This window comes from Azolla caroliniana, unplaced genomic scaffold (genome assembly GCF_043228905.1).
Source record: "Azolla caroliniana isolate FFs.n. ecotype wild unplaced genomic scaffold, voAzoCaro1.0.p SCAF_4, whole genome shotgun sequence".
NCBI classification, from domain to species: Eukaryota; Viridiplantae; Streptophyta; class Polypodiopsida; order Salviniales; family Salviniaceae; genus Azolla; species Azolla caroliniana.
In genome coordinates this window covers 1,090,225-1,103,038 of record NW_028230439.1, presented here as the reverse complement: position 1 = coordinate 1,103,038, position 12,814 = coordinate 1,090,225, and the positions used below count along the sequence as shown (strand labels likewise).

Here is a 12,814-nt window from a genome sequence, read left to right as displayed (position 1 = left end):
TGTGTTTTTTGTTTTCTAATCAAATCAATCATCTTTACATGCTTTTCCCTCTTCCTCTCTTTATTGTCTTTTTTATTTATTATGTGGGGCCTTCATGTATAAATCAGCCATGGATTCTTCAAAAGACCTGCTTCATCATATCTATCACAGGTATGTTTACCTTCTATTATCCATCATTTTGATGAGCCTCATTTGCAATTCAGAACAAAAATAATTAATTAATTCAAGTAAGTTTTGCATCTTGGTTAAGCGATTTTGTTTTGCTTAGATTGATTTATTGGACTTTTGTTTTTTTTAAAAGTCGTTTTTATTTAATCGATGCAGAAAAATTATCCCTGTTTGTTGATGAACAAAAGAAATCCCAATTTATTGATGATAAGAAACTTCTGTTTTATGAAAAAACTTCCCCTTTTTTATGACGAAGAAAACAAATCCCGTGTTCTGTTTATTGATGAAAAAGAAAATCCCCTGTTTATTGATGAAAAACCAAATTCTCGTTTTATTGACAGAAAAACCTTTGTTTATTGATGAAAAGAAATGCCCTGTCTATGAATGGAAAACAAAATCCCCTGTTTTATTTAGTGATGAAAATGTATGTCTGTATTTATTGACGAACAATATCCTGTGTTTAATGAAAATTGCTCCTGTTTCAAACATATTGTAATCAATATTCTTTGGTTTTTCCCTTTAATTCTTCCGTTCTTTCCCCTCGTGTTATAGTGTGGCCATATCCCTAACATATAAATAATCTTTTCCTGTTTGAACTACAAATACATCAATAATCCTGGTCTAATCCCTTAAGGCTATCTAGTTAATCCCCTTCTTTAATACCTTTAAGGTTATACCAATTAATACTCCCCTGTTCTAATCCAGAAAAAAATAACGGCTATTTATAGCAATATCCCCTGAAACTCAAATTGACATTCTATCATTTCTATGATTTTCAGTTGTAATTATCTCAAGTTTCAACTACAAAGAAAAAGAGGTACAATATGTCTTGCAAAGGCTTCCTTCAGTTTTTGTTGGAGGTCATCAATTTCGTCTTCCTACTTTGTGGTCTTGCAATGATCGGATATGGCATCTTTATGGTTGTGACATATGACTCGTCATCATATCCATCTGATATGAGCTATTTCATATACAAATCATCTCCGTCACCGCAATCATTATCACCTCTTGATTCAAATGATATTGAATACAAAATATATGAGCAAAACTTTGAATATAAAGTAGATGATACTCGCCATGAATACAAATTATCCAGGGAATCATCACCCTTATCAACCCCTCCATCTCCCCCATTGGTAAGCAGTTGGTATTTAACCTCCAATGTTATGTGTTTGCATCCCTCTATATGCATGTTATGATATTTGGATTAGTTTTTTGAACAAGGCACATATCTTGCAAAACTATTTAGAGTATAGATACGATATAATTGCAAGGACCCACAATCTCTTTCTAAGGAGGGGTAGTAGGCTGCAGCTAGTTTTCTATTGTTGTGGGGTCTCTTGTGTGATATTTGAGTGGTATATATATTTATACTTATCTATTTCCTTCCCCACCAATCCTGTTGGTAATGTATTGGTATCTCACCTGCACAATCATATGTTTGAATGACTGGCATCCATAGTATGATCTCTGAACTAACTTGTAGTTTTGAGCACATATCTTGCACAACCATTGGGAAATAGACACAGTCATTGCCAAGACCCAAAATCCCTTTCTCCAAAGAGAGAATGGGCAATAACTAGCTTTCGGCCTCCTTGGGATGGGTAATATATAATCTATCTTTTTCCTTCTCCATCGCTTGCATTCGTAAGATGTTGATCTCTCACCTCCATCACACGTGTTTAAATCCTCTGAATATTGGGACCATCAGATTAACTTTTAGCATTGGACCATACTTTATACACCATTAAAGACTGTAGAGACAAGTAATCATAGAGACTCAAAATTCCCATTCTGGAAGAGAGCTAGCTAAATGAGAGTCAATCTCACCAATATAGTGGTGGTGTTCTTGTACAGCTTAAGCTGAAAAGGTTTCTACTTCAAAGTGGGCGACAGTTCAAGCCTCCATCATTATCTTCATTCTGGGACAATCTTCCTTATGCATGGTGAGCTCACTGTAGGAGTAATTTCAGTTTTTATAATGAAAAAGATGTGTGTGACGTGTGAGTATGCATATAGCAGTGTAAAAGATATGGCAGTCAGTTGCTGCAGTAATGAGGAACTATATGTATGAACTGAATGGCTCTCTCTTTCTCTCCTTAAAAATGCCAGTGATTAATGACTAACAATCATTCTAATCTATCATAATCATCTTTAACTGAAGTTTCTCTCGAGCCTTGTCATAATTATCACATTTAGATTTTTAATGAAGATTTAGACTTTTTACTTTGTTCTAACCTTTAGGATAAAACATTAAAATAACTCACTGGCGTTGCTTGAATGAAAAAATCAGTATTTGTTTTCCAACATCCTGTCTATAATTTGACTTCCTCTTTTTCCTTTTAAGATTAGCATTTCTGTTTTCAATCCCCCCTCTTTATAGATGTCTTGGAGACAATATCAAGAATAGAAAGACGAGACTGTAAGAAGTACACTAAGAAGAAATATTAAAGGACACTTGTCATTGGCACTGAAATTGATACCCTCTGAAAATATCCATCATGGGTGATCTAGTATGGAAAGGTCAATGGGAAAAGGAGAGCAACTCCAATGCCGTGTGATGATGGCTTTGATCTTATAGATTTGCTCAATGGGGTGTGGTCTAGGTTGGGCCAATATTCTTAAGCAAGATCAATAGCACTAGATGTCATTACCCCTTTGAGTCATGAATCAACTTTGGCCAGGATATATTGTAAAGAATCTAGCTCTAATAGAGTTTAGTATTTAGAAGCGTAGTGTGTGTGAGAGAGAGAGAGTGAATGTATAAGCAAGAGAAGGAATTACAGAGAATAACCAGAAAAATAAGAAAACACATAGTAGGGGGATGACAACTTATGCACTTAAGAGAGCTATATCAATTATCTAAAGATCATCAACTAAAATAAATGGCCAAAGGGGGTTTTATATACAATTCCTCAAGGGACTGCCCTATTAAATGTGTTGGTGGAATCTAACCAAGATATCCACTTGAGTACGATTTTGACATAAGAATATCTAATATTCTTTGACCACACTAATACTCGACAACTACATGGATTACAATAAAGTGTGCTCACACACTTTTTCACACATCGTCCTTTTCTTCATAAGCACATGTTCACACAAGTTGAGCTTGATTCTCAACACGCCCCCTCAAGGTCAATTGTGTGTCCTCTTAAGCTTGGTTGTCTTGGTGTAGTTGAAGACCCAATTGCAGTTGGTCGGACTACTAGACCGTGGTTTTCTCATTGTTCCTATGTACTCGATCTTGATCTAGCAATATCGATCTTGCCAATCCAAAATTTCGAGATTCAAAAATTCCGGGCTTTGGAAAGTCTTCCTCTAACTTGCCAGGTCAAGTCGGATTAGATGTGCCGGCCTTACTTTGCCGATGCCGGTCTCACTCTTCCTCTTGTATGGTGCTGATTCTCCATGTTTTCCTTCGTCTTTGTACTTGTACTCTCCCCCAAGCTAAGCATATCGAGTGGTCTAAGGCCTAGATCCACTGAGAATTGCCGTAGCTTGTTGAGACCTAGTGCCTTAGTGAAAATATCAGCCACTTGCATGTTGGTGCCAACGTATTGGAGGTCATGTTGCTGGCCAATATGCGTTGACGGATGTAATGATAGAGCACCTCGATGTGCTTAGTCCGGGCGTGAAACACCAGATTCTTTGCGAGCTGGATGTTGCTGAGTTTATCGCAGTGGATCAATATTGGCTTGTTCACCAATTCGTTGAAGTCTTTCAGCAGTCTTTTAAGCCATACAGCTTCGCAAGCAGCTACAGCTGCAGCCCTATACTCCGCCTCAGTGCTCGATAGAGCGACTGTTGGTTGTTTCTTGTTGCTCCACTACTGAGTGAAAACATAAATCCCGAAGTGGATTGCCTATCAGATGCATTGCCTATCCGTGAAGCCTTCGAGTAGAAGTGGTGCTCCACGTTTATAGAAGATACCATAATCAAGTGTTCCACTAATATAACGTAACACTCGCTTAGCACAATCCATGTGAGTGTCGCGGGGGGTTTCCATGAATTGGCTAAGAACCCCGACCGGATAGCTGAGGTCTGGTCGGGTGATAGTTAAGTAGATAAGACTCCCAATTATTTGGCGATACTGTGTCGGCTCACAGAAATTTCCAGAATCTGATGTTAGCTTCATATTTCGATCAAGGGGTGTCAAGATGGACTTACACTCGGTCATTCCGAACTTGTAGAGCAAGTTCAACACAAAGTGACGTTGTGAGAGTAGGAACCCTTGTGGAGTTTGAATGACCTCGATGACGAGAAAATAATGTAAGTCATTCAGATCCTTCATCTCGAACTTCTGCAAAAGCAACTTTTTAATCTTTTGTGTCTCGGTGAGGCTTTCTCCACCGATGACAAGGTCATCGACATACACGATTAAGAAGATGGGGCTTTTGGGATTGTTCCGAATATACAACGAGTTATCAGATTTTGACATCCGGAAGCCAATGTCGTGAAGATATGATGTGATCTTTGAATGCCATGCTCTTGGGGCTTGTTTCAGTCCATAGAGCGGCTTCTTCAATCGGCACACTGCATGTGGATGTTTGTTTGATTCGTAGCCAGGTGGTTGCGTCATGTAAACTTCCTCCTCGAGCTCACCTTGGAGGAATGCGTTCTTCACATCCATTTGATGCAAGTGCCATCTTTTCGCTGCTGTGAGTGCAATTACTGTCCTCACAGTGGTCATTTTTGCCACCGGGGCAAATGTCTCTTCATAGTCTATGCCATGGGTTTGAGCATACCCTTTGGCAACTAGCTGAGCCTTGAACCGATTGACCGTGCCATCCGTATTATGCTTTATCTTGAACAGCTAGTGGCAACCAATTGGCTTTTTCTTGATTTCAGAGGATGGGACTAAATCCCAAGTATCGTTGTCAAAGAACGCACGCATCTCATCCCTGATTGCCTCGATCCACCGGGGATCTTGGGCAGCTTCTTTGTAAGTCTCGGGTTCTTGGTCTGCTGCGACCTTCATCATGAATGCATAGTGGTGGGCCATGTACTCATTGTACCCGAACCTAACTATTGGGCTCTTTTGTCGGTTCGATTGACGGAGTTTTCATTTGGTCATTTCCGGGGCCTTCTTCATTTCATACTTGCTGTGGACTGATCAGGGTGAATGATCTGAGTCTTCACTGGATGTCATGTCCTTGGCCTCTTGCTCAGGCATCTTGCCCTTTTTTTTTTTCTACGGGTGTAGCACCAAGGTGACACCACATCAGAGGTTTCTTCTTGCTGTGCAAGACTCTGATTGCTGGATGACACCTCCGGTCCAGTCAGCTGGAGTGTGCGCAGACTCTCTGCTGGTTCTCCACCCATAATGGTCGTTTGCATCTCTTCTTCTTCACTCTGAGAATCTGCTCCAGATCTGCTTGTTTCGAGCATGGTGGGGGTCACTGATGTTGGGCCATACCATGATGTCACCTCATCAAATACCACATCTTGGCTTACTCGTGACTGTCGAGTGATGGGGTTAAAACACTTGTAACCCTTTTGCTCAAGTGAGTAACCAACAAAGATCATCTTCTCCGATTTTGGGTCAAGCTTTCTCCGCTTCTCATCGGGTACATGCACAAATGCAATGCGGCCAAAAACCTTCAAGTGTGAAAGGTCTGGCTTTGTCCCAAAATACTTCTCGTGAGGGGTGGTGTCATGGACACCCTCGGTCGTGTACCTATTGATGAGATACACAGCCGTAATTGCTGCCTCTGCCCAATAGATCTTGGGCATGTTCTTCTCATGCAGCATGGTGCGGGCGATCTCAAGAATTGTGCGATTCTTCCGCTCAGCGACACCGTTTTGCTGTGGTGTGTACTAGCAAGAGAATTCCCGACGAATCCCCTTCTCTTCTAGAAAGACCTTGAACTCGGTTGAGAAGTATTCTTGGCCACCATCAAACCGTAAGCATCGAATCTTGCGATTCGTCTCATTTTCCACGCGATTCTTTGACTTGAGAAAGTGGGAGAAGACCTCACTTTTCGACTTCATTGGGCATATCCAGGTATGCCGCGAATAGTCATCAATGAAGGTAACGAAGTACCTACACCCACCGATTGTTGCTATTTGAGCTGGGCCCCATACATCTGAGGGGATGACATCCAGCAAGCCTTTACTCACATTTCTTTCGCTTAGGAATGGATGCCTATGTTGCTTGCCTAGTTGGCACACATCACATACATTATCAGGATGTTTCGAAGTAAATCGTGGCAATTCGTGCACAGCCCCTTTTGTTTGCATTGATTGCAGTTTACCGAGGTTTACATGGCCAACCCTTTTGTGCCACAACTCAATATCAAACTCAGCCTTGAGTCCCTTTGCATACATTGCTGTGTTCACCTCAGTCACATCAAGAATAAACATGCAACCTTCTCTTCTTGGATGAGCGATAAGTTGGCCCTTATCCTCGATGAAGCAACCTTCTTGGTTGAATCATACTTGCATTCCTTGTTCGACAATTTGGCCAACCGAGACCAAATTCTTTGTGATTGTCGGCACATGGAGTACATCCTTCATGTAGCCCTTGTTGTCGTGATTGTTAAGGGCCACATCTCCAATGTGCTCAATAATATGTGTGGAGTCATCACCGGTCTCCACCACGCCATGTCTCTCGGGTTCCCTCAAATTCATGAACCATTCTTGATGATTTGTCATGTGATTTGAGGCACCTGAGTCCACGAACCATACATGATCAGATTGGGAAATACTTGTTATCATGCTATTCGCTCGGTGTCGCATAACAAACATTGGCCCTTTGTTTTCTAGGTCAGCCATCACAACATAGTTTGTTTGCTGCCGGGGTGAGGCAGCTGAGTCATTCTTCTTCTTCCGACACTCGGCTTCAAAGTGGCCAGGCTTTCCACAATACCAACACTCAGTTTGCTGGTTCTGCCTGGTTGATGCAGGCTGGTGGAAGCTCCCCTTTTTGCCGGAATTCCCTTGGCTGTTTCGACCTTCTTGCTGCCTGGAATTAAACTGTTGTGGATGTCGTCCACCTCTTCCTCGACCATTCCTCCCCCGATTTCCACGACCATGACTGTGACCCTGACCGAGATCATCATGTGTATATAGTATCTGCCCATCAGATGCCGTGCTTTTCGACCGTGTATGGTTCTCCTCAACCATTAGCATGGATTGCAAGTCGAAAAAGCTTGGGGGGTTCTCCCTTGTTGTTATGGCGGTTCGAAATGAGCCATATTTTTGTGCGAGGCCGCCAAGGCAGATATGCACCATCTCGTCATCATCAACTGCGACATTGATGGAGCCAAGTGAATTGCATAAGTCTTTGATCTGGAGGGTATAGTCCGTCACAGACATATCCCCCTGCCGAATATTGTTCAACTCCTGCCGGAGTTGAAGTTTTCTCGCTGTGGTTGAAGCCGCGAAAATCTTCTTCAAGTTTTTCCACGCTTCTGTTGGGGATTTTGCATCATGAATATAGCTTAACATGTGATCTTGCATACATGTTGCCAAACAATACATCACCCTACTGGCGCCTTGTTGCCATGTGGGGTAGTTGGGATTTGTATTATCGGGGGCTGTTTCTTGAGCTCCCTCGATATAACTCCAATACCCTTGCCCAACTAGGTATTGCTGCATCTTATATTCCCAAGATGCGTAGTTGTGCCTATCCAACTTCTCTGTTGGAAGTGCGCTACCCATCTGTGCATTCATTTTTCTGATTTAGCTTGATTCGTATGATCCTGTTAACGTGAGCCTCTTGCTGTGCAACACTGCAGCGACAATAGCAGATTTTAAACAGCGTCTCTAGCTGCTCACACAGTTTCAATGGTAGAGTTCAATGAAGGATCTCTAACCCTCACGCTCTGATACCATGTAAAGAATCTAGCTCTAGCAGAGTTTAGTATTCAGAAGTGTAGTATGTGTGTGTGAGAGAGAGTGAATGTATAAGCAAGAGAAGGAATTACAGAGAATAACCATAAAAATAAGAAAACACACAGTAGGGGGCTGACAGCTTATGCACTTAAGAGAGCTATATTAATAATCTAAAGATCATCAACTAAACTAAATGGCCAAAGGGGGTTTTATATACAAGTCCTCAAGGGACTGCCCTATTAAATGTGTTGGTGGAATCTAACCAAGATATCCACTTGAGTACGATTTTGACATAAGAATATCTAATATTCTTTGACCACACTAACACTCGACAACTACATGGATTACAATAAAGTGTGCTCTCACACACTTGACAACTACATGGATTACAATAAAGTGTGCTCACACACTTTTTCACACATCGTCCTTTTCTTCATAAGCACATGTTCACACAAGTTGAGCTTGATTCTCAACATATATGCTTGTATATCACGAGGAGTGTCCCTGGTCACGTTCATGCAGAAACAATCTGTCAAATGTTATCGGTTTACGTGAATGTGTGAGTTTCTCCCTTCAGAACCGTTCTCCATGTCTCCTTATCTCTAGAAGGGAAAGAGCTTAGCATCATTGATCATTGTACTCAATCACTTGTCTAAGAGAATCAAGTTCTCCTCTAAAGAGATAGTGATCGATCTCATAATAAACTAGTCAGTGACATACATAATGATTCTAAGCTTCATCCTTTGATTGCAATTCTGTTAGTTGTGGTCCCCTAAATCTACGTGTATAATATCCAGTCTTTATCTTCATTTAAGGAGATGATGTTTGGATCTTCTCTATGACTGCTATTTGCAATCATGGCATAGCAAAACGTGGAACTATGACCAATGGAGGAAACACAGTGGCAGATCTGCATGCCTCACAGAAGAGTGTCTCCATATACTTCACATGAATCATGAAACCATCCATTGACATATGCAGTAAGAGAGATATGAATCAACATATTTGTGCTTAGTTGGGCTTCCCGAATTGATACAATTTGTTCTGCATCCACTTGAATAATATTTTTCCTCATTGCATTATTTCTCTCTTGCTTAGTCAGATTGAAAAAATGGACAGTCAAGGCTATACCCAAATGGTGAATGTGGGGGAGAAAAGGCGAGTCAGTTTGGGTGTGCATGGAGTGGGTGGGATTGGGTGGGTGCGTTGAACGGGAGACCATGAAGCAAGGTGGGGAGAGGTTGGCGGGCTAGTTTGGTTAGTGGGGTTAGCCGCCAAGAGGAGTCGTAGGTGTATCCAAAGGTGACCCATAATTTTCATCATTGCAATCACTATCATCTGTAGTGGCAAGGGTACAAACATACGCTTCCTCAAAAGGACATGTGTGCAAAGTATTGTGTGAGAGACCAAAATGTGAGCAGGCAGTTGTTGGTTGCAACACTACCATGATATGGTATGTGCAATAGAAGAAAAGTGCAAAAAGTCGAAGTTTTACATCAGCTCGGGATTCTGGTCGAAATGGTCATCGAAAGAAAAAGTGAAAAAAAGAAATTTAAGACCACAAAACATGTCTCAAATGGTAAGACGTAGCCATTGGAACAAAAGGGTCAAAACCTACTAAGGTGGTGGAGGAAAAAAGATGAACTGCAATGCATAAGTGACGACAAGGAAGCATGTGTGCGGTAAATTGCAAGTACATTGAATTGAATTTACCAAACTTAGGTTCCCATGCAACCATATGGACAAATGCAGGCTCAAAAGAGAGTAGTGGTGCATGTCAAAAGAGAGACCGCTATTTTGATATGGCGAGAAAGCTCTTGAAAGATATATAATGAGCAAAAGAACTCCTCGTGACGCCTTGGTCCCGCTTCTTGCACTCATGTTTAATAGAACTTGTTGTGAAAGTTTCCCTACGAGCTATACAAAACCCACCATTGTACTAATCTTCAAGGGTGAGGATCACATAATTCCTAGAAATAGGACAAGTACAATACTTGGCTCTTGTCCCACGTAGCTGACTCACTGTGACTAGAGTCCCAGTAGATATGCAATGAGGAATAATGTCCTATAGGAAACACATTCAAGAGAAATGTCCTCCTAATGTATTGTCAGAGGTAGTGGCTAGCCTGCTTGGAGAGAAACATAGATGCCCATTTTAACCCCATTCTCATTGGTCTTTATACATATGAGGTATCTAATTATGTAAGATGTATTGTGTGGCTCAATAGAATGCTTGGCAGACAGTCATACCTATATCACTTGCTGATTTTGGAGGTGTTTAGATGCTGTAAAGATTTGTCGGTAAACCTTGCGAAAACTACAGTGATTGTGTTATGCTACTCGAGTATGAATAAGAGGAGCAGAAACATACTTTTTATTGGGAAAGGGAAATGTGGCATACACATGATCCTAAATAATACCTAGGATGCATTCTTCGGTTTGGCCTCATAGGTTATTCCACATCTTAGAAGAGGTTAATATATCTTTGTTTATTTTTTGCTTCCTCAAAATGACATTTTGGAATCAACTTCTATGTTTATTTATGTAAATTTCTCTATAATGACCGTATATGCACTTGAATAACCTTAAAAACCATCAAGAACATCATAAAACTCTTTCAGTGAAGAATCTGTTAATACTATAATGGATATGTTTTCTCTTATTTCTCTTGCAATCCCGCCAAGAATTTTTTGATCCTAATCTTTGCATTATCCACTTAGCATAGTTTTCAAACCATAATCATATCACTTGCCTTAAGTTTGATAAACCTACAAAGAACCTTAATTCATCTCAAATTTCTCAAGTAAGGATGCTAAGACACCTGTAGGGATGACCTCTTAATGTCTCTGACATCCACACAATGAATACAAAGAAAAACTGTGAAAATGGATGTATGCCCAACTTTCCTTCTCTTGATGTTTTGGAGGGGGGGTTCATGCTATTTATTGTTACAATATATTTATTTGGAACTCAGGCGATCCAAGAGTCATCTTGATATAATTCATCTATGCAGGTTTCTATACGTGGTATTATTTCTTGGAGCAATCATAACTTTGATTGCATGTTCTGGTTACATTGCAGCATCTACAGCATATGAATCGTGCCTTCATTGTGTATCCTTCTATTCAATGCAAATATTTCAAGATCTTTTTCTTCTTCAATATTTGCATTCTTTTTTGTTCTTTCTCTGTTTCTGTTAACCTTGTTTAAGTATTGTCTATTTGTGCTGATTGCCATTGCGGCAGAGGTTTCGGTAGCTGCATTTATATGTTTGAATGGAAGCTGGCAAAAGGTAAATAATTCACAACACATGTATACTACCTTTATTTTATGGTATGAATTCTATGAGCTTATTGATCATTTTAATCTAGATTGGAAAACACAAAATCATTAATTTCAAATTATTGTAGATTATACCAACTGATTCAACTGGACAACTGGACATTCTAGAGGAATATATCGAAGACAGGCTTGAAGTATTCAGATGGATTGCATTGGCAGTAATGATTATTCAGGTCAGCTACAATTTATGGGTCAATGGTGTTGTAACAGTGTTTGTGTATTGCATCCTTGTGCTGTCGTTTAATTTGGTGGTTTTGCTAGCTAAAACAAGGTTTGTGAATTCTCTTTTGCATAGACGTAGTTCTCTTTTATCAAAGTTTCCAAATTTGGGTAAAGTTTACTCCAACTTTTATTGACTTCTCTTTTGCGCTCCTCATCTCTTAGGGAATTATTTTCTTCAGATTTGTTTTTGTATTTTTGTTTCTCAGTATGTGTAGGAATGTATACGTATCATAATACATGTGTTTAAAAAAAATTTAAATATGGTATATTATACATGTCGTATGTAACTGATGAATGATGAAATGCATACACCCAAAAACATATGTAGCCATGTGTATTTTTTGGGTTTTGGAGAGGCGCCACAATGTATGGCATATTTTCATACTAAATTCATGAAAAGAAGAAAACAGTATTTTAAAAATCCCTTAACTAAAGCGTTAAACTGGAAAAACCATTTATATTTTCTGTACATTAAGGTAGATCTTATGAGACATTTGAACTAAATCAACTACACAAATCCAGGTGCTTGCACTGATATTGACTGTAATATTGAAGGCACTTTCGTGTGATGCTAGTTGGAATTATGACACTGATGATGAGTACCTTTCTCCGCGGATCCTGCGGCAACAGTTATTGAATAGGCAAACAAGTATTGGGATGAATACAAACATAGATGGTTATAGTATCCGATCTAGCCAACGGGGTTCTCGGAGTCCTAGATTGAGATAATGTGTATACCTTCGTACATCATGTAAATGCATTGTGTGTTGTGCTATTGATAGTCTTGATTATTGATGGCATCTGGGAATTTCCATAACGAGGTAAGAGAAACCATTAGCATTTCTCTGCGATCACGACCACTAAACAGTTGGAAAGTCAAAATATCAAAGTACTTTTTTGTGAAACAGATGCCTTGAGTTGAGAAACAGACAACAAATTTCTTGCATCATGTAATTAAATAGTTATTGCTAGAAGCAAAAGGAAAACAGAGTCATATAATTGATACTTCCACCCTGTAAAAGAGGGTTTACTAGTCCATTTTTCTTTAACACCAATTCCTTTGAGACTCTGCTGTAAAATTATAATTCTATTTTTTCTTTTTACATGCAGAATTCTGCATGTAAATTGAATATATGATAATGAAAAGTTAAGCATGTTACTTAAAATTCCAATGATATGCTAAAATAATTTTTGTTTTTTATAGAGGAGTTTGTAGTGTTACATATGTAAGTAAAGCCACTCG

General features: G+C 39.7%; 1 protein-coding gene across 2 annotated transcripts; it reads left to right on the top strand.

Moving 5' to 3' along the window:
* Nucleotides 1-736: 736 nt before the first annotated feature.
* LOC147864676 (tobamovirus multiplication protein 2A-like) lies at nucleotides 737-12,703 on the top strand. Of its 2 annotated transcripts, none has more exons than XM_087318798.1 (6): nucleotides 737-1,304; nucleotides 2,026-2,114; nucleotides 11,021-11,120; nucleotides 11,219-11,299; nucleotides 11,418-11,522; nucleotides 12,127-12,703. In XM_087318798.1, exons 1-6 carry the CDS (start codon nucleotides 993-995, stop codon nucleotides 12,298-12,300), a joined length of 861 nt encoding a protein of 286 aa, XP_087174924.1. In that variant the 5' UTR covers nucleotides 737-992; the 3' UTR covers nucleotides 12,301-12,703. The 2 variants fall into 2 exon arrangements, with proteins under 2 accessions (XP_087174924.1, XP_087174923.1); XM_087318797.1 differs by having other exon boundaries at nucleotides 750-1,304; nucleotides 12,094-12,703.
* Nucleotides 12,704-12,814: the final 111 nt, after the last annotated feature.

Coding starts and splice junctions, on each gene's coding strand:
- LOC147864676 (XM_087318797.1), top strand. CDS start 993: ATGTCTTGCAAAGGCTTCCTTCAGTTTTTGTTGGAGGTCATCAATTTC. Junction 11,121..11,218: donor ATGAATCGTGCCTTCATTGT/GTATCCTTCTAT, acceptor ACCTTGTTTAAG/TATTGTCTATTTGTGCTGAT. Junction 11,300..11,417: donor TGAATGGAAGCTGGCAAAAG/GTAAATAATTCA, acceptor AAATTATTGTAG/ATTATACCAACTGATTCAAC.